Source organism: Hippichthys cyanospilos, chromosome 14 (assembly GCF_059441005.1).
Source record: "Hippichthys cyanospilos isolate Australia breed blue-spotted pipefish chromosome 14, RoL_Hcya_1.0, whole genome shotgun sequence".
NCBI lineage: Eukaryota > Metazoa > Chordata > Actinopteri > Syngnathiformes > Syngnathidae > Hippichthys > Hippichthys cyanospilos.
In genome coordinates, this window is record NC_142382.1 from 11,661,501 (window position 1) to 11,683,275 (window position 21,775).

At 40.1% G+C, this 21,775-nt stretch overlaps 1 protein-coding gene across 2 annotated transcripts in view; it reads left to right on the forward strand.

Annotated features, from left to right (window-relative positions):
• The window catches only part of unc79 (unc-79 homolog, NALCN channel complex subunit), a 45,500-nt gene that overhangs the window by 10,566 nt on the left and 13,159 nt on the right, over positions 1 to 21,775 (forward strand). For both annotated transcript variants that reach the window (XM_088433499.1, XM_088433500.1), the window contains exons 5-31: positions 963 to 1,058; positions 2,023 to 2,078; positions 2,722 to 2,851; positions 2,934 to 2,998; positions 3,719 to 3,807; positions 4,835 to 4,875; positions 5,240 to 5,268; positions 6,825 to 7,054; positions 7,563 to 7,734; positions 7,872 to 8,102; positions 8,865 to 9,055; positions 9,684 to 9,807; positions 10,253 to 10,393; positions 11,500 to 11,715; positions 11,880 to 12,107; positions 12,257 to 12,398; positions 13,351 to 13,430; positions 13,514 to 13,662; positions 13,743 to 13,900; positions 15,592 to 15,773; positions 17,307 to 17,508; positions 17,586 to 17,768; positions 18,601 to 18,669; positions 19,286 to 19,575; positions 19,702 to 19,884; positions 20,773 to 20,935; positions 21,596 to 21,745. In XM_088433499.1, the coding sequence (XP_088289625.1) occupies positions 963 to 1,058; positions 2,023 to 2,078; positions 2,722 to 2,851; positions 2,934 to 2,998; positions 3,719 to 3,807; positions 4,835 to 4,875; positions 5,240 to 5,268; positions 6,825 to 7,054; positions 7,563 to 7,734; positions 7,872 to 8,102; positions 8,865 to 9,055; positions 9,684 to 9,807; positions 10,253 to 10,393; positions 11,500 to 11,715; positions 11,880 to 12,107; positions 12,257 to 12,398; positions 13,351 to 13,430; positions 13,514 to 13,662; positions 13,743 to 13,900; positions 15,592 to 15,773; positions 17,307 to 17,508; positions 17,586 to 17,768; positions 18,601 to 18,669; positions 19,286 to 19,575; positions 19,702 to 19,884; positions 20,773 to 20,935; positions 21,596 to 21,745 (3,990 nt within the window). The remainder of the gene's footprint in view (positions 1 to 962; positions 1,059 to 2,022; positions 2,079 to 2,721; positions 2,852 to 2,933; positions 2,999 to 3,718; positions 3,808 to 4,834; positions 4,876 to 5,239; positions 5,269 to 6,824; positions 7,055 to 7,562; positions 7,735 to 7,871; positions 8,103 to 8,864; positions 9,056 to 9,683; positions 9,808 to 10,252; positions 10,394 to 11,499; positions 11,716 to 11,879; positions 12,108 to 12,256; positions 12,399 to 13,350; positions 13,431 to 13,513; positions 13,663 to 13,742; positions 13,901 to 15,591; positions 15,774 to 17,306; positions 17,509 to 17,585; positions 17,769 to 18,600; positions 18,670 to 19,285; positions 19,576 to 19,701; positions 19,885 to 20,772; positions 20,936 to 21,595; positions 21,746 to 21,775) is intronic.

A 21,775-nucleotide genomic window follows, 5' to 3' on the forward strand; every position in this document is an offset into this window, starting at 1 on the left:
TTAAAAACAACTGATAGACACCTATGCTGTGATTCTTTTGTGTAGCATAAAACGGGGCCCCGCATACCATCAAAGTGTGGTATGCAAATATAAATGTTCAAGCAAATAGGATGATGACCTCAGAACCGAAAATATAATTAATCCGCATGTCCGTCCAGGCTGCTCAGTAAAATATGAATCAACATCAGACATTAGTCATGAAATAATTGAATGTAGCCAGGAAAATGAGTTTTAACGTGATGAGACTCACCTGCTAGGCACATGCAGCAATCATCCCTCTGCATATTTGCTGCTGACTCACTAGTCACAAAAGATTTTGGTAAGTACATACTGTAATAAATGAATCTAAACACATGTGTGACAGTGGAAATGAAGGTGACTCATCGCTTTTTCTTTATTTTAGTCGTATCACTGAAGGTTAAGCTATTCCATTAGAATTTTACTTTGATATTGTACATCAAGAAATCTATTTTTCACTTGGATCCAAGTTATCAATGTCAGATTGTTACTTTAAACAGTAGCTTCAAATGTGTTCAACAAGTTAAATGCTGGAACAGTTATGTCACATTACATTGAATGAAGAAAAAAAATGCTAGTTGGAAACAGACCTAAGGTCAACTGGAATTTTCACTTATGTCAATGTCGACAATGCTTGATACAGGGTTTCATATCCTCTTTGATGCTATTTTTGCAATTATATTTTTGAGAATGATGAAAGTGGACATACATATATCTTGGGAGTCAATATATATATTTAATAATATTTGCCTCATGTGGTATACTAATGTTGATTCGGCCTAAAATTACAGGATAGAAATGGACTCCAACTGGACTTTGGACAGTGCTATGCATTAGAGTCCCGAAAAATCTACTGCACACACAGGAACCTGTACAAAATTACAGAAAATACCCCGAAATGAAGGTAATGAATTTGTTACCAGTCTTGTGTCTTTCAAATGCAGTGGGATCCACCCGGAGGGAGGGCGGAGTCCCAGCCTATGTTAATCTCTCTGCTTCCTCAATGCTAATGATAGCAATGCAGTACACTACAAATCCAGGTATTCGCCATGTTTGCCGGCATTTTTTGCGTTCAATAGAATAAATTATGGGCAAAAGTATTGGAACACCCCAGCTCATGCCTGCCTGTCTAAATAAAGTTCATCTCAAGGGTGTTGGGTGTTGCGTTTCTCCACACCAAACTCCTATGAACAGGCCCTGATGAACTTTCCTTTGTGCACAGGGCATAGGAAAGACCATATTCATAAACAAAAACTATTAAAATTCCCATGAAACTAAACAGTCTACAGATAGGACTGATTAACACAGGGGTGCCAAACTGATTGTCGCAGGCCACATCGGTCATGCTTACTTCCAGGGGATCATAATGACTTTGAATATCACATATACAAGAGACAAAAGAGAATGTACTACTATTTTTTTAAATAGTAAATGGACTTTCACTCATATAGCGCTTTTCTACCTTGGGTACTCAAAGCTCTTTACACTAACTAGTCATTTACCTACTGATGACGCAGCATCAGGGGCAACTGGGGGTTGCAACTGGTCATGTTGGTCGGGAGATAAAACCCACAGCCTCTTAGCTGGGAGATGACCACTCTACCACTGAGCCATGCCTCCTCCTTTTTATTTTGATAGGGGTACTGTAACAAAAATCTTGCAACAGCTCAATCAGATTAAAATTGTAGATAATTTGCAATTTTGGTGTTTTAGCAAGTACCATCAAGTCAGCATATGCCCTTGTAGGTCACATGATAGGGTGGGCCAGATATTGTTATGATAGTATTATTATAAACATTACTTTCTGTAAAGTGCTTTGTTACAGCTGCAGCTGTTGTGAAAGCGCTGTATAAATAAATATGAGTTGAATTGAGATCTGTCTCACAGGCCTTGAGTTTGACACCTGTGAATTAACTGAACATTGACGCTGTACTCCAATACTTTTGTCCTTGTTGTGTATGTAAAAGAATGTATGAAATCAGTGGTGCCTCTGCTCCTTCCTAGTTTATCACTGTCAGTTGCTGGAGTGTCTAATGAAGCACAAACAGGAAGTGTGGAAGGTATCTTTATCTTACTTTGACATGATTTTAAATTTGAATGTTTATGAAAATGTAAAGCTGAGTTAATTATAACACATAGAAATAAATAAGGAAAGCAGTTTATTTAGGAAAGTATGATACAGAAACTAATTATGTTGCGCCATCAAGTAAGGAGCTACAAAATAAATGATTGGATGCAAGTGGCCCTGGGCTTTAAATTTGAGATCCCTTCTATAGTCCAAATTCCCAGGTAATTACATGTAAAACAAAACCCCTACCTTGCATGAGCGCCATTTATAAGATGATAGGAAGTTTCTCCTTAGCTACTATTAGCGTAATAAGTACAAATCGAAGAAAAGAGCAACATTTTCCATGACAATAAATATTTTATTTCAATGAGTAAGAGCAAATAGTAAATATTTCTCCCTTTTCCATCACCAAGATCAAGATAAATATTCCCTAGCCATGGCAGCATCATATTCAGCAAATAAGCTGAAGACAGTAACTTTAGAAACATATTGGTAGCTTTAACAAAGATAATAAAGTCAAATTCCAACCAAAATATCTTTTAATCTCATTCAGATAATCTTTTAGTTTTGGTCACGGTTCCTGTTTGATTTCATTGTGCATCACCAAAATGTATATGACATGTTTTTGTGCGCAGGACCTGCTTTACGTCATATCATATGGCCCGTCCCAAGTCAAGCCTCCAGCAGTGCAGATGCTATTTCATTACTGGCCCAACCTGAAACCGCCAGGAGCCATCAGTGAATACCGTGGGCTGCAGTACACTGGTCAGATCTTTTTTTGATTTTTAACTTTCGGCTCTGTCTGTCCTTGAACTAAATTTTCCCCACTACCATTTTTTCTAAACAGCCTGGAACCCCATTCACTGTCAACACATTGAGTGCCACAACGCCATCAATAAGCCTGCTGTCAAGGTGACCCAAGTCAAGATGTGCCTATTTCTATCATTCTGTGTCATTTGATGGGAGGGTGGTTAGCCAAACTGTTGTGCGTTGCAAGACTGTCACATGAACTTCACAGGGACTGCATGTGGCATGCTGCAGATTGTTCGAGCACACACATCAGCGCGTTTGCTTTTGTGAGCCCCACGGTAAATAAATCAGTGCACATCCAGGCAGCTGTAATGATATCAGCATCACTACACAAGCACACACAAACACACGCATATGCACACACACCAGCTTCTGCCGTTTGTTGCTCTCGTTTATTTGCTCGGTCTGCCGCCATGCAGCCATGCTCAAAATGGACAAATAGAGTGTGAGCAGGAGCAGGGACAGGAGATGGATTTCAATTACTTGGAGCTGTTGGGGGGAGGGGAAGGCTGGGCTTAATTGGAAGTGGTGACCCCACGTAGCCCTTGGGGATAGAGGTGTGGGGAACAGTAATTCACAGCGCACTCTATGCCAGGCACAGGTTGGAAGGGAGCAGAGTGCACCATATGTAGGAAGCCATTCACATCCAGGCATGTAGAGACCGGGTGGAGTGTGACAGTATTCGTTACCGAGGATTAAATGATGCACTCACGCTGTACTGTTAGGCCATAAAGGACACCCACAGAAACTATTCCATGAAGTTTGCTTGTGTTTGTTAACATGTCACTGACGAGTGCCTGTTATTTTACTTTTTTTTTGCAGATGTGCATAGATCCCACTCTTTCTGTTGCTCTGGGAGACAAGCCGCCTCCTCTCTACATATGCGAGGAGTGCAGCCAACGGATAGCCGGGTAAGCCTTCAAATAATAGCTTAGATTTATTTACCCTAAAACAAAAATCAGATTCTCAATTTTTTAGATGGATGGGGCTATTTTTCCTGATACATACAATACAAGCTCTGAAAAAGTTATCCCTGTAATTTTATTACACAGCATAAACTCCCATCCTTTTCTTCACATAGAAATACAATTTTGTTGTTTGCAGATAATGCAAAAACAGAGTTAATGCTTTCTCTTGGAAGTTTATTGTTACAATGTATGCAAACTCTTATTTTTCTAATTTTAAATGTTCATCAACTTAATCTGATAAATTCAGCCGTCCAACTGCATGACTTGGCTGGTCCATATGTGTGGGTGAGAGGAGGCGCTCAACCTCTAGCTCTCTCAGCGCTTTCTTGCGTATATTTGCCAGAAAAACTTGGCAAAATATTTATGCGTTGGCAGCACATACTTCTGACCAAAAATGATCACTAAATCACTGCTTTTGAAACTTGCTATAAATGGGAACCATGCTGTCGTTGGCAATGTTCAATAGCACCAACTACCAATACCATTAGAGAACACCAATCCAATCAGAACAAGGTTTGTTTACAAAATGAAAAGTAATGAGAAATATGCCCATTCAAGAGGCCAATTTTTATTTTTCATACCTGATTAAAACGATAAGGTCAATTTTGTGGCATGGGACCCAATTAGGTATTAAAGTCACTAGTCACTTTTTTGCTTTTTTTTTATCATGAGAGGAGTTGGAAAAAATGTTAACTTGGCAACAGTGAATGTGCTTTTGTAAACCAGCAAGAAGTGCACGGTTGGCTTTGAACTACGGAAAGTAATAGAAAAAAAAATTGTACTGTACTTAAAAAATGTCCTTCCTTGTTTGCATTCATGAATCCTCTTCCCTGCTTTATTAGAACAACATTCCTGACACACCTTTTTTATAATTTTTTATTTGTCTATTTAAACAAGGCTAATTTACATGCACATATTGAGCGTTGCTGGTAAATCCAGTATAGTTTGACCATTGTTCCCATTTTTTCAGAGACCATGCAGAATGGCTTGTTGATGTTCTTCTGCCCCAAGGTGAGCATTCCTAGACTTGGTTTTGAATACATATGAATATATAATGTAAGGGGCTGTCTGTTACCTATTATAAGAACCTCAATAAATACAGTATGTAGAACTTTGTCACATTCATACTTTAAAACAGGATTTGGGTGATGCCCTTTCTACACAAGGGCAACAGGAAAAAACAGGGGTTTTTACGCTTTGGGGTTTTTAATACAGTTCCTATGAGATTTCATTTGTTTTTTGCATTTCATGGCACATCAAATGCAAATTAAATTTTCACGTTGGTCTTATATGATCCGCAATCTGCTTTAAAAGATGAACACAATGTATATTTCCTTCTTGGTTATTCAAATAATTGTCTTAATTTGATTTGCAGCTGAAATATCTGCAATCTGCCAAAAGAAGGTAAGTGGATTTTAATTATTTGCACAGAATTGGGATTGAATGAGACACAGATCCCATGAGACACGATGCCCAACGAGAACGAGACAAGATTTTTGCAAAAGTTTCGCAGGCTTATTGGTGCCTATCCCAGTTGACTTCAGGCAGTAGACAGGGAACATCCTGAAATGGATGCCAGCCAGGCCATCTGTTTTACGGGAAAACCAAAATATTGCCACGCAAATTTAAGAATAATCAACACTTTTCTTTTTAAACTATGATATATTAGACAGCTCTCCCCATAGTTCTTTTCAATGAGACAAAGTGACCAGCGTTTTCTTTACAGTTTGGTGGAGACTTCAAATGCGTGTAAGATAAAAGAAATCAATGGATCAGTGTTACGGCATTTTACACAAAATGTCAAAATGTCAAAATGTCAAACTCCTGGAAGAACTCATCCAATCACGCACTTGTTGATTTCTATGCAGGCTTGCCCTGAGGGTTGCACCGTAAATTGAACGGGTTGTGTCCATTCACTTTGAGCTGACAGAACTTTCTCTTATTCTAAAGATTCTCGAGAACCTGACAACACTAGCATGCTGATTTGTGATGATTTTTTTCCCAAATAGTTAAATAAAAATATATAGTAAAAAATAAAGGTGGATATGTCATGCAAAGAACAAGCCAGGGAGGATAATTTTATTCATACATTTTTCTGAGTATGTTTAGGTCAGCAGAGAAAGCCTCGCTGGCCTTCAGGGCTCAACACTGCCATAAATCAAAACACAGCATGTCAAGTAATTTCAAAATGAAACCATAGACTGTGTATTGTTTGTAGCTTCTGAAGTTCAACCAGAGCGATTGCTCCTTAATGGTTTCCTCATAGAAACCTAGGATATTAAATGTGAGAGGATCCCCAGTATTCCAATCAGGCACGGCAACCCTACGTTGACACTGGAAACGGTCAACCACCACTTAGTTTGTCCAGAACATTTAATCCTCCTCCTCTCCTCTTTCCAGCAGGCTTTGCTCCACTCATCTCAGAAAGCCCTTTCAACTCCCACCTGGATTTACACCGGAGCTTTCATTATTAATTGAGTCATCTTTCCTTCCGCTCATTGCGTGTCACATTGGCCATCGTGAACACACCATCATACCCACTTTTGCAAAAAAACTGCATGCATTTCGAAATGTAACATCATTGATGCTACGTTTGGCGTGCGGCACTGCTCAAACATGGATGATTGAATGAGGGACGTCACCATCTGAGGACAAATATGTTAATTTGATAGGCAGCGCAGCTTCCCTCTAATGGCAGAAGATTAGGGGCTGATCAGATTAGAATGGTTCCCTCGTGCCATGCTTTTTATTTTTAGAAGCCTGAGACACTGGGGATGCAAAAAGATTTTTTTTTTTTTTCAAATCCCGGCAGATGTGGGGGGAATGAATGTTTCTCAATGGATTCATGTATGATTTTGAGAGTTGGAAGAAGCTTTGTCATGAGATGAAAGTGACATCATTAAGCGAGAATAGAAATGATTATGTATTCCCTTTTATGATTTTGCCCCGTGTCTCCTCAGAACTGTAGCTCTCACGTCAGGAGGGCTGTGGTCACCTGCTTCTCGGCCGGTTGCTGTGGGCGCCATGGTAACCGGCCTGTCCGCTATTGCAAGCGTTGCCATGTCAACCACCACAGTAGCGAGGTGGGGGCTGCGGCGGAGACCCATCTGTACCAGACTTCGCCTCCTCCGATCAACACCCGGGAATGCGGGGCAGAGGAGCTAGTTTGCACCGTGGAGGCTGTTATAAGGTGATTTCACATCTCTGTGATCCTGATAATTGGATTTTGTATTAGGATGGGGATTTTTTTTTTTTTTAAGCAGTATCAGAACACTCCTATGTCTTATCGTACATTGTATGGCCAAAACATTAGGTAGACCCGCAGAGCCCCATCAGTAAATCTGCCTTTATAAAATAATTGTCTATCATAAAATGAAGAACTGCAGTGCATTATACTAGGATTTGTTTATTGTAACTGAATTTGCCTCAATAAAGCCTTCCTATTATATTTTTGTCACTATGTTTGTAGTTTCCAGTGATAAACATCTGCACTTCATCATCTGAGCTGTTTAGGTAATCATATAACAGCACATCTAATCAACAGCTCAATATGTCACGCGTTTCTACTCCTACGGCAATAATAATGTTAAATGCTGAAATTGATATCCCGGGATTGTATTTTTACAGTCCCGACTGATGTGGGTTTTTGTGATACAACCAAGGAGTGTGTCTTTTATTATTCCTATATATCTCTCCAGCCTGCTCAAGGAGGCTGAAATCCATGCAGAACAGCGCGAGTTTGAGCTGAACAGGCGTCGGCAGATGGGCCTGTCTTCCTCGCATCACTCTCTGGACAACATTGAGTTTGATAACAAAGAGGACGACCAGCACGACCAGCGTCTCCTCAGTCAATTTGGCATCTGGTTCCTGGTGTGTACCCAATTGCCTGTTGCCATGTCTGTCAATAACAAGGGAACATTAGATAAGGATATACACGTCACATGGCGACCTTATCGCGACTATATGGCTTATTGCTCTGCTTCTCTGTCCTTCATTTACATGCGCAGGTGAGCTTGTGTACCCCCAATGAGAACACACCCACTGAGAGCCTAGCTCGGCTGGTCAGTATGGTTTTCCAATGGTTTCACTCCACCGCCTACATGATGGATGATGAGGTGGGAAGCCTGGTGGAGAAATTAAAGCCACAGTTTGTCACCAAGTGGTTAAAGACGGTGTGTGATGTGCGATTTGACGTCATGGTCATGTGTCTCCTGCCAAAACCCGTCGAGTTTGCTAGGGTAAGGTCAAAGAACTGTATCAGAAATAACAGAACTAATACATAAATGAATTACACTTGTGTGTTGTGAATTGCAAGGTCCATGTTGTGAGTCCTACATTTAAAAAAAAAAACTGAAATAAGCTTATTGTTTACCCTCATGTTTACTGAGCTGTAATATGGATTTTGAAGCAAAGGAATTTTGTCATATGTCTTTGTTCATGTATCCATTTTGACTACTACTTTTCCTGACTAATCACAGCGTTTGTTATCCATCGATTCATTTTCAGAACCACTTCACCGCAATAAGGTCGCGAGCGTGCAATATATTCATCTCTAGTCTGTTCATCTGTGCTCTTTGGGATATAATAATCTAGCAATGAAACTTTACTTGCCACGGTTAACCTCAAGTACAGTTGTACTAAAGCCTGGGGAAAATGAGAATTTAGCAGGGTTAATGTGATTTATTAAATGCAACAGTCCCTGTACATAGGGATTTTCTGCAAGTTCTTTTTCTAGATTGCCTCTTTTGTGTGTTATGGATCTGGCATTAGAGGATTCGCGGCGGATTTTGAGTGGTTAGCTTAGCCTTTCAATAGCGCGTCCCAGCATCTCTGCTTTTATTTACTTTTCCTCGCCAGCCTACGGCGCCCAACAGAGCAGACATCAATCCATGGATATGGCAGCGCGTCTTCAATCTCCTGTGTGTGCTCTGAAGTCATCATGTGTTACACCCCTATTTGCCAGTCAATCATTGGGTTGCGCATTTTATTTTTCTCTTCAGGTTGGAGGTTATTGGGACAAGTCCTGTAGCACAGTGACACAACTGAAGGAGGGTCTGAACCGCATCCTGTGTCTGATCCCCTACAATGTCATCAGCCAACCCTTGTGGGAATGTTTCATGCCTGAGTGGCTGGAGGCCATCCGCACAGAGGTGCCCGACCAGCAACTCAAGGAGTTCCGGGAAGTCTTAAGGTAATTGTGTCTATCATTCCAGTAAGTCTAAGTATTGTATTTGATTGAGTTTGTTTAGGAAGGGGGGGGGGGGGGGGGGGTCAAACCTATGGCTTTTGTGAAGCGGATGGAATGAAGATTGGCACCTCCAAATCCGAATGCCATCTCTGGGTTAAAGATGAGGTCCTGCCCCAAGTGGAGCAGTTCAAGTATCTTGGGGTCTTGTTCTCAAGTGAGGGTAGGGCGGAACAGGACGTTGGCTGTAATGTGGACTCTGTGCCAGTCTGTTGCAGTAAAGAAAGAGATAAGCCGAAAGGCAAAGTGACTCTAAGTTATATACCAAAATCCTACCAGTCCGGCCCGGAGCTAATATATATATATATATATATATATATATATATATATATATATATATATATATATATATATATAATATATATATATATATATATATATATATATATATATATATATATATATATATATATATATATATATATATATATATATATATATATATATATATATTATGTATGTTCAAATAACCTTGGATGACACACACACTGTATTTTCAAGTACCAAGCTGTTGAACATTCATGGTTTGCAAGTATTGGATAATACAACATTCTTTCCTGGCTTGTTCATACAGCAAGATGTTTGACATTGAGCTGTGCCCCCTTCCCTTCTCCATGGAAGAAATGTTTGGCTTCATCAGCTGCAGATTTTCTGGCTATCCAGCGTCCGTGCAAGAGCAGGCTCTGCTATGGTTGCACGTAAGCATACACCCACACACAGATTCACACACTTCCCCAGACCGTCCCGTGGTTCTGTCCACAGTGCGTGTGAATTGAACAGGTTGTCAGGGAGTGTCAAGTCTGGGCAGGAGCCTGCTGAATATGGATCTGGGTCACAGAATGAGATGGAGATTTTGGCTTCTATCCATATGCACTTAGAGCTTGCCACCATGGATCATTTTCAAGTTTTCTGACACAACTGTAATGGAGAGATTGCATTAATTTAGATTTTGTAAGTAGGTCATATGTGGATCACAGAGAGTAGTGATTTGCCACTCTCATGTCCCAATATAAAAATGATCAATGCAATCAAATGATCAAATGTAGCACATTTGCATAGTCAATTTTGCGCAAAAGCTGATGAAACAAGACAAATACATTTGTCAGTCAATCTGACAGTGTTTGTTTAATGGTGTCTACCTAGGTGCTGTCAGAGCTGGATATCGTGGTGCCTCTGCAGTTGCTAATTGGGATGTTCTCAGATGGGGTGAACTCTTTGAAGGAGCTGGCCAATCAGAGGAAGGCACGTGCCTCCGATCTGACTAGCAACACTGGAGCTCGCAGGGTGAGGAAGAAAGAAGTGAACTTACTGGAAATGACCGAGGCTCTACACAATCATTTTGTCATTTCCCGGTGCACCGTAAAAAAAAATACTAAAGCAAGTACATAACTTGAAGGTCAAATTACGGGCGCTTGTTTTTTGTAAAGACTGATTACATTTGAACTGTTCTTGTATTTCAACCATCCATTGAGATGTAGATGTTGCCATGGCAACTGTCGAATTCTAAATTTAGATTCCTTAAAGGGTTTAATTTAACTTTACTGCAAAGTAGATGTATTGCTCCCATTTACTACATTCAATGCAGTCTAATTGACATGTCAAGTTTGAGGCTTGACATTTTAAACATCCTTCAGCAATTTCCAGCATGTCTAATAGTTATATGAATGGGCTCAGGACAAGATAACACCCAACAAAACTCTGAAGATGTGGCAGGCCTTGTATTTGATACCTGGGCCTTCACTGAATACTAACCAGACCTGCACTTTTTTTTTCTGCTAGTATGAAGTCATAATTGTAATAATTACATGCCAGGAGCACTTCAGAGTCGGTTTACCATAAAACATGCAAGACATCGGGCTTGTACAGTATTACAATTACACTAAAAATGCTGATTATTAATTGTTAATTAACAAGTTTACCAGATGAACTTAACCTGCTCTTATCAATCAACATAAGATGGGAAAATGCTAATTCAACATTTAATTGATTGAATAAAAAAGTCCCATTGCTAATAATGAGTATGTATTACAACAGCTGCAAACAAGATTTTAATGTAACCAATTAGCCATACTTAATTTCTGATTCAGCACGTGCATTCTGCACTTGCATTCCAAGTCATGTCAAGCAGCATTAATCATTAAGGCCAGAGTATTATATTGACGTGGCAGCACCAAGAGGCAAAAATCGCATTGCACAAAAACAAACGCAGGTCCTCACCGTACGCCGACGCTTTATATAAGTAGCAACATTTAGTAAAGTAACTCAAAGAGAAGGCGCAGATATTGTGAATGCAAATAACAATAAAATATCACCAGTAAATTGTGAATGTTTTGAAGGATATCAGCAGTCTTTACTACATTAGAGTATTGTGATGGTTTCTGTCCACGTAGGTGAGTGTGGTGTCAGATCCAGGGCGCCGCGGGCAGCACAACAACCTCAGTCCATTCCCAAGTCCTTTCAGGAGCCCGTTCCGTAGTCCACTACGCTGTAGTCCATTCAAAAACCTGGGCCACGCTACCGGCCATTGCGCCTTGGATTTAGATTGCGACGACGACGACATGAACCTGGGCTGTTTCATCCTCATGTTTGACCTCATACTTAAACAGGTGACCTTCTTTAATGTACACAGAAGTGTAATGAGCACCATATTTAGCTGTCACACAACTGATGACAAGTGTAAACCAAGCAATGCCCACAGGTGGGATCTTGAGATTTGTGCTCCACTTCCTTTTTTTGTATTTTTAACGGTCATCTCCCCACCCTGTCCCAGATGGAGCTGCAAGATGATGGTGTGATGCTCGGTTTAGACACCAGCCTGGGGAAAGATATTGTAGGGATCATCAACAATGTCTTCCAAGCCCCATGGGGGGGCTCGCACACCTGCCAGAAGGATGAGAAGGCCCTGGAGTGCAGCCTTTGCCAATCTAGCATTCTGTGTTACCAGCTGGGCTGCGAGCTTTTGGAGAGGCTGACCCCCCGGGAGGAGATACGCTTGGTGGTGAGGCACAGCGTGCATTTTTATTCTACTGAATGTTAATGAACACTGTCTGTTAGCAACTAAAGCTTTTAAATAGCATACTGTGTCCCAAAACTACCCCTACTCATCTTTTGTCTTGATGGGAAACGTGTCACTGATTTTCTCTGCAGGAACCGACAGATAGTTTAGAGGAAACGTTATTGCTTCCTCAGCCAGATTTCTCCCTTGGAACGGAGAATGGAAGCGAGGAAGAGGACAACCCGGGTGCGGCGCACGCTGACAATCCCAACAACCACTCTCCTGATACTGCACGTAAGTGTCATCCCCATCCAGCATCCTGTCACAGGCCAAACAGTGCACAAAAATAACATCACATGTGGCTAAATAAACAATAGTTTCCATGCCCCTGGAGTGGTGACAGGTGTATCTGCACATTCAGCCTTGTCAGAAGTAATAATGTACTGCACTAGTACGTGAATGTTCTGAGACAAGCGCCTGTTAATATGCTATAAGAAAAGAAACAGGATGATAGTTAAATACACGATAGCAACGTGAGTGATTCAAACATCTTCAACAGAAAATGAAAAAAGGAATGGCATTAGCCATTAATGCTCATTAATGGGCCTTTGTTCTGCAAATTTCAGGTAGCTACCATATTTTCTGCACAAACAGGCACAAATAAAATTGTTTTAACTTTCTCAAAAACTTAACAGTGCGCCCTGCAATCCGACGCACCTTGTGCGTGCACTGAGTCCCAAAAACTGTAAAAATGCTTTAGTGCCAGTTTGGTAAGCCCCGCTGCTTGGCTGGCTGTCAGATCATTTCCCGCCAACACAAACAGTACGTACGTGATAAGCCAATCAGAGATCATTACGTAATACGTACACCACATATGCTGGCAGTGGTAAACCAATCAAAGAACATTGTGTAATACGTGCAACACGTATACTGGCATCCATAAACCAATCAGAGAACATTATGTGTTACATACAGTACGTATACTGTGAGCAATAATCCAAACAAATAACACTGTACATTGGGAGCTATAAACAATTATGAGAACATTATGTATATTCCATTTTATTGCCAACTGGATGGTTGAGCATGCACCTTTTGACACAATGTGCTCCCTGTATGGGTTAAGTATTTTTAGCCACTTGTTTTATTCATTATTTATGTAAAATTTATTTTCCCTACCTAATTAGAAGCAGGAAATAGATTTGTATAAATTGGAATAATTTTTCAAAAATTCTTTTCTGTGCAGCTATGAAGAATAACTCAGATAAGAGGTTCTCCTACCAGCAACTTCCTGTGTCTTTGAAACTAATATACACCATCCTGCAGGTAAAATGTATATAAGGTAGAAATGATCTTGACGTGTTAGTAGTTTGGTATAGCTTTGGTGTTTTCCTTTCTCCTAATTCCAGGAAATGTCCAAGTTTGAAGAGCCCGACATCTTGTTTAACATGTTGAACTGTTTGAGGATCTTGTGTCTGCATGGAGAGTGCTTGTACTTTGCCCGTAAGGATCACCCCCAGTTTCTGGCCTACATCCAGGAAAAAATGCTCATCCCAAGGTATGTGCTAAATGCCACCTTTTATCAGCCCTCCTGAACACGTTGGCAAATCAAGAACGCTCAATGCCAATTTTTTTCAGTCTGTGGTCAATGTTGAAGTCCGAGTTTTGCCAGCTGGCCTCTCTGGCGGTGCCTCAGCTCCTCCATGCCCTGTCTCTTTCTCATGGCGCGGACATCTTCTGGAACCTCATCAACACACATTTCAACAGCAAAGACTGGAAAATACGATTTGAAGCAGGTGAAATAACATCCATTTTATTCTATGACTCTGTCTTTTGAGATTATTTATGTGACATGATTCTTTTTGATATATGTGATGCTCTTTCACAACACTTTGAAATTGAAATACAAAATATACAAACCATACAATACTGTAAAACATAACACACTGCAGGACTTGCAAGCCCCCGCCCCCCAGGTAGGATAGGCTATAGAAAATGGATGGATGGACTTTGGAAAACATGTCACATATACTTTTAACTCCTCTAAACCTGCACAATCTAATGAAAGCTTGTGTATGCGCTGTATCGACATATCTTCTTATAATATGGATGGACACTACTGGAAGTAATTATTTACCTAAGTATACAAATACTAGTGTTGACGGAAAAAAAAAGCTGATATTATTTTCTTTTTTGTAAAGCTACTCTAAAGAAAGTAAACAAGCATGCACAGTTCCACTCTGTATTTTGCTATACCATTTAACACTCACACAAAAAAAGCACACATTGATGAACAACTTCCGATGGCATATATAAACATATCAACTTGATCATTCTAAATCACCAATAGCTGAAGTGTGAATGTTGGTATGAGTGTTTCAGGGTGTACACTCTGCCTGTTGCCTTCAAGTCAACTGCAATAGGCTCCACACTGTCAAATCTACAGGCTACCTAATGTTCTTGCACAAAAACATTAGTTATCATAATCGTCCACTCCGGCATCTCCAATCCTATGATTAGTAAGTGTACAAGTGAACCATCTGACGAAGACCCCCTTTCCTTTATATAACACAAGTCCTACACCATTGCACACACCTGCTCTCTTGTTGTCATGGTTACAGTGCAGCTCGAACACCCAGCAAATAGGAATTGACGGGTTTACATGATTTTTTTTAACCATCTTGTGATTGGCTGAAAGTTAACCTTGAAGTAATGAGGGATATGTCCTCTGATGGACAGGAAATACAGGATCTCGGTGATTTACTCATCTGTATCCATGTAAACAAATATATCTCTTGGCCTGCGTCGGCAGACTAGTGGATTGATGAGCTGTCTACGTTCAAATGAATGTCAAACTTTATACGACATTACCAAAGCCCGACTAATCTGCTTTTTCTGGAATATATACTTGCGATTCAGAGATCATGTTGCCTCAGGCGTGACATGACCAATGGACCATGCAAATGTTTTTGTGCCTACACTGACATCCAGTGGTCATTCTTGCGTAGACCAACCGTTAAAAAACAACAACAACAAAAAAAAACGTTCAAGTTTAAAAAGCTGCCTCTTGATTTTCCATATTTATTCAGTGCTTATTTTCAGTGTAGTGTTTTAGCACATCTGCCAAGTACGGCAGTTTTGAGATCAGGATAATTTTACTCGAAATACAATAATTTATTTCATTAATCATTTCAAAGACTTGGGTTAAGGTAAAATTTTATTTTCGTATGAATAGTTTGTAATTGCCCTAGATTTGGTTGGTGACCAGTCTTTTTTGAAGCGTCGTCCATCAGTCAGCAGTCTTTCCTTGATGATAGGCTCCCATTTACCAACGATGCTAAAATTAAACATTATAGAAAAATGGATGAATAAATGTTGCATAGCATGCACATTAGCTCGCATTCTGATATGTAACTACTCCTACTGCTATTCTGGAACTTAATATACGCCAACATTGTTTTATTATTCTCTTATGATATCCTCATAGTGGAAAAGGTTGCAGTGCTATGCCGCTTCCTAGACATTGGCGCGGTGACTAAGAATCACCTGCTCAAGTACTCTTTGGCGCACGCCTTCTGTTGCTTCCTGGCTTCCGTGGAGGATGTCAACCCCGCTGTGGCCACCCGAGCCAGACTGCTGCTGGACACCATCAAGAGGCCAGCACTGCAGGTGAATGCTTCACATGTTTTTTTTTTTGTTTGTTTTTTTTTTAAACCAGGACGCGACAGCATATTTGTCCAGACTTGTTATTCCAAGGGCCTCATGTAGAACAATTGTGGATAAAAGGGCCACCACGATGGCATTTTTTTCCATTCATAAAGTTTATCATTGTGCAACACTTTGTGTCTGGCACTAATTGGTGCGGTGTATGCATGGGCTGAAAGTAAATTCTGATTGTGTGACAACCATGATTAAAAAATCTCATGGTGTCACAGTATTAAAATTACAGCTCAATGTCTTTTTCTGAAGAACACAATGCATTTTATCTTTTAACAAAATATTGATTGTTTGATACAATATGACATATGTATCATGTTTAATACAAACAAGTGAATGAATGAATCTATAAACATACTTCATATTTTTTAATTGTTCTTAGTAAGTTACCGTACCAGTCACTGGTAAGCTATTATTTAAGAGTAAGTCCAAGAAGGTTAAAGAATTCTTGCCATTTTATTATCTTCAAAGCGGCAGCCGGTTGAGTTAACTTTGCAAGCACCACTTGAAGGGACAATGTGTAAGATTTCAACCCTTTTACATCAAAAAGGAATAAAGTAAATGATTATAAATTTCACCAACTTGGAAAAAAATGTGTTCTTAACAACCAACAATATGGTCTAGTTATCATTAAATTATATTACATGGGGGGGGTGGACCTTCTCCAGAGGCTGCCATGTCTTTAATAGCTGGATAATGGTAAATTCAGCGCCCTCTGCTGTCCATAATGAAAAACGTTCTAAATCTTTCACACTGTCCCTTTAAATGGTATCACTGAACTACACCGCACTGCCACGAATGTCCACTGCAAGGCACACTAGACTATGAAAAAAAAAATCTCCAAACTAACGATGACACATTTTCAAAATAAGTTTGAATACCACTAGTAACCCCTACAAATTACACAGAAAGCAGGTTTGGTTGACTACCATTAGCATAAATATGTTTTTCAAAAATGAGCACTTATGCTTCCCTTTTTGAAGTTGCTTTCTTGTAAGATCCAAGAAAGCAACGGAGGGCCCGCTAAGCAACTTGATTTCGAGAGGTAAACCTTCACCCGACCATCTCTCAGAAGTTGGCAAATCCATCCAAATTAATCTTATTTATTGGTTTAGACATGCAAACATGTCATGTCCTCCAGTAGGCTGCTGAGGGTCTTAACTCCCAAATGCTTCTCACTTGTCCCCATGCATGCCAAGAAGGTATTAAAAACAAAAACGAAAAAAAAAAAAAAACAGTAATTGCCATCTTATTATTTTCAAAGAGTCTGCTTTTTTAAACAACTCTGCAACAGTTTATCATATCTCCTCCGTTTAAACGCCCCCTTTGTCAGATTAAGCCAAAAAGAAAAGTAGGCCTACTTGTTAGCAGGTATCAATAGTAATAGGGATTTTTGAGAGATTGGCTTTTTAACTGCAGGGTAAATCATAAACCATTATCGTTTGATGCCTTGCTCAATGTTGTGCTTTTATCTGCACTATGCAGGGCTTGTGCCTCTGCCTGGATTTCCAGTTTGATACAGTTGTGCGGGATCGACCAGTCATCCTTAGCAAACTACTCCTACTTCATTTCCTGAAGAAAGACGTACCTGCCCTCAGCTGGGAGTTCTTTGTCAACCGGTTTGAAACATTATCATTGGAGGCTCAGTTACACCTGGACTGCAACAAGGAGTTCCCTTTCCCGACAAGTATGCTAACGCCGGTCGAAAGTTGCCTCACAGTCCAGTTCTATTCAAAATTACAATTTTAACCTTTCTTTTGACAGCCATCACCGCAGTGCGAACAAACGTGGCAAACCTCAGTGATGCAGCAATGTGGAAAATAAGACGGGCGCGCTTTGCCAGGAACCGCCAAAAGAGTGTGCGTTCCCTGCGCGACAGCGTGAAGGGCGGCCCGCCAGAGTCCAAGCGGGCTTTCTCACTCCCCGAGTCACTGAGCAACCGGCTCTGTGAGTAGTGTAGATATGCCACTTTTTGGTGTACTCTCAAAAGTATCCTGTGATATTTTCATTTGTTTGTGGTCCAACACCATTTTCATGCGCTTGCTGGCACAATTCTTCGACGCTGAAGCCGAATTTGAATGCCACGTACCACTCCTTATTTTCTATGTCTGGGAGGTAAAGCCAGGATTTTTACCTGATGTTTGTCACTGCATTAGTTTGCCTGTCATGAAGTATAATAACATATTTTAAATTCCAACATCCTAGCTTGCGTCGTTGTCATTCTCATGATGGGACTTGATTGCTGATGAGAAACGAGCGCAGGATTCCAATTTACCACAAAAACTGCTCTCAGTGTAACGGTCACTTTGTTTCTTTTGCTTATTGGCTTTTGTTGTTTTGATGCAGGCCTTCAAAAATATTGTTTAGTGTCAAACTTGTTCATAGCACAAATAAAGGTTGGGGGCTGCCGTTTTGAAACGTTTGCATATACCTTAAAGGGACACTGTGTAAGATTTAGACTGTTTTTCATTGCAAACAGCAGGAAGGGGTGCAGGTGCTGCAATTACAATTGTCCGTAGCTATAACAAACATGGCAGCCTCCAGAGAAGTGCCATCCCCCATGTGATATAATTTAATAAGTAGACCTACGATTATATTTGAAACATAATGTTGGTCATCAAGAACACATTTATTTTTTTGAAATTTGTAATCAGTTAAATTCTTTTTTTTTTCATTAAAAAAATGGTCTAAATCTTACACAGTGTCCCTTTAATATATGCCCTGCTCTACTTTCTCTTGTCACTCCTCTAAGCTAATGTTTTTCGTATTTGATTCGTAGCTCTGAGGCTTACCAGACAAGAGCACTCTGCCCCAACACTCGGAGATATGATCGAGAAAGTCCTGCCAGGTAAACAAAACTCTACATAATTTGTACAACACACTGAATAAAAAGCTTAGTTGATGAGGCACAGACATCTAAATATTCATTTTTCACAAGATTTGACTGTTTTTGCAAAAGTAAGACTTGAAATGTATTTTGTTTACCACACTGTTCCTATTTTATAGACATTTTGTATCTGCATTATACACACAAACAAAAATGTTGGTAACCATTTGTCTTCAATAATAAGAATAATAAGAATGAATAAGCAAAGGAGAAGGTTGGCTCAGCAGATTGGAAAGAAAATTGTAGATGCGCATTAAAGACAAGGGCTGTTCAAAAATTGTGATAGTCCTGTGAGTAGTTGCTCATCAACCCATTTATAACATTGTCTATTCTGTTCAGTTTCGGGGTTGATCCTTTTACAGCTGAGTTTGGGCCACAAATGGTTTACATCATGAACTGGTTGACATTCAGTCATATAGCAAAGACGGACAATCTTTTCTTCTATCAATATTTCAATAACAAGAGGGTTATCAACAATTTTGTCCGTGTGTAAAAGTCTCCGGCACCCAGCCACTTTTTATAGAGCCCGCCCCCATTGCCCCTACCCATTCTCTTGACGCCTCACTTTCTCACGCAGGCCAGACGCTGTCTCCTGAAGATGACAGCATCATCCGAGACCTGCTCCCAGAGGACGCTGGCATAGACCACCAGACTGTTCATCAGCTCATTATGGTGCTCATGAAATTCATGGCCAAAGACAAGAGCAGTGCTGAGGCAGACATTGGGAGCGCCAAGGCCTTCAACACGGTGAAGCGTCACCTGTATGTATTGCTTGGTTACGACCAGCAAGAGGGCTGCTTCATGATCGCACCTCAGAAGATGCGCACCTCGACGTGCTTCAATGCCTTCATTGCCGGTATTGCACAGGTGACATGACATTTATCGTAATGTTTCACTTATTAATGTGTGTGTGTGTGAGAACATGTGTTTGCTTTTAATGAATATAATAGTGTGTGGTATGCGGGCTGAAGCGTTCAATGTCATCTGTTTTAGGTCATGGACTATAACATCGGTTTAGGAAAGCAGCTGCTCCCCCTGGTGGTCCAGGTCTTAAAGTACTGCACGTGTCCTCAGCTGAGACACTATTTTCAGCAGCCACCTCGTTGCTCACTTTGGGCTCTGAGACCCCACATCAGACAGATGTGGCTCAAAGCCCTGCTAGTCATTCTCTATAAGGTACTCAGCTTTCATTGTTTTGAATTAGCATCCCCTAAATTTCAGTGCAGCTGTGACAGTGCAGCTGTCGTTAGATTGCAGAGGAGGCAAAATTACTTTGACCCAATACTGAAATTTCAAGAACTGATATTTAATTTTTAAATAAAATGACACTGGCAAAAGTAGTATTGATTGAAATCCTAGAGAAAAAAAAATAGTACAGAAAAATGTTTTTAAATACTAAAGTAAAAAGAAAAACAATGTTTCATGTCAATTATATTCAGTGCAATATTTGAATAACTTTTCACTGCAGTGCACCTTTCACTAACTTGCACGGTTCTCATATGAAAACAAAAATAATATTTCACCAGACACATTATCAAGACGACGTGTTCACATAGCTTCGCTAATGTTGTGAACTAACGAAAAATGCTGTTAGCTGACAACAACAAAAAACAAACTTTTTTTGTGTGTTTTAGTCAAATCAGACAAAAGCCTTTTTCCATAACTGCTTATCCTCACTAGGGTTGCTGGTGCCTATCTCAGGTTTCTTCAGACAGTAGGCGGGGAACACCCTGAACTGGTTGTCAGCCAATCTCAGGGCACACAGAGACGAAAAAACGTACACTCACCCAATCACACCTAAGCACAATTCAGAGTGTCCAGTACACCTAACATACATGTTTTTGCAATGTGGGAGGTAGCTGGAGATACATAATAAGTTTAAAAGTTAAAATACTCAAGAAAATTGCAAATACAATGAAAATAAATAAATAAATTAAAAATTTATCTAAGCACAGTAACAAAGATCTTATAGTTAGTTCCTTACCTACCACTATAGTCAATGTACGTAACTTCGTCACTTTTACTTGTGGTGGAGGTGTATCTAATTAATTATCCATTTTTCAGTATCCTTACAGAGAAATGGATGGAAGTAAAGTTGTCATCCATCTCATCTACATTACCATCAACACCCTGAACGCACAGTATCACAGCTGCCGCCCCCACGCCACCGCTGGTCCCCTCTATAGTGACAACTCCAACATGAGCCGTTACAGTGAAAAGGAAAAAGGTAATATTCATCTTGTGAATGCGGACCACGATTGGATAGTATCATTGCTGCATTTGCAGAAGCATACATTTTTTTAAATTAAAATATAAAGATTATTGCTGTAGCAAACTCCCTATTGCTCACTTGCAAAAAAAAAACAAAAAATCAATGAGGGGAACAGCTATATTTTGGAATCTTAATTGCTAAAAGGATGTAAATAGTTTAGTCAGAATGTAATAAGATCCCACATCAGCATGTAATATGTACAATGTGTTGTAAATATACAGTGTGTGCGTAAGTGCTTGTGGGGTTCAAGATGAGATCTTGATCAAAATGTAATTTTACAGTTTCCGTTTCTGCCGAGATATTTTTACCTTGGCCCATTCTAAAAGATGAGAAGTGTTTAAACCTTTTAGTATGTTGTCAATGTTTGGGTTGAGCAAAATAAAAGGGGAAAGAAAGGTTTTGGAAGGGGGCAAATGAATTAAGGTAGACTTAAAAGTGCAATGCAAGAAACACACGATAAACCCTTTTTGATGAAAATATAATCTTGACGGACGTAATAATATTTAGATGACATCTTGTTTTAAGCGGCATGCCTTTTTGCCTTACGTCAGCAGTATTCATTGCTATGGATGGACACAATCACTTTTCATGCCGTGTTTCTTCATTCCATTTCAGAAGAAGACAGTGTATTTGATGAGTCGGATGTTCATGACACGCCCACTGGGGCCGCTAACAAGGAGTCCCAAACCTTCTTTGCCCGCCTGAAGCGAATCGGCGGCAGCAAGTCTGTGAAATACCAACCAGTTGAGCTGAATGCAAAGAAAAGTAAGCGTCACATTTGCGCTCACATTTTGC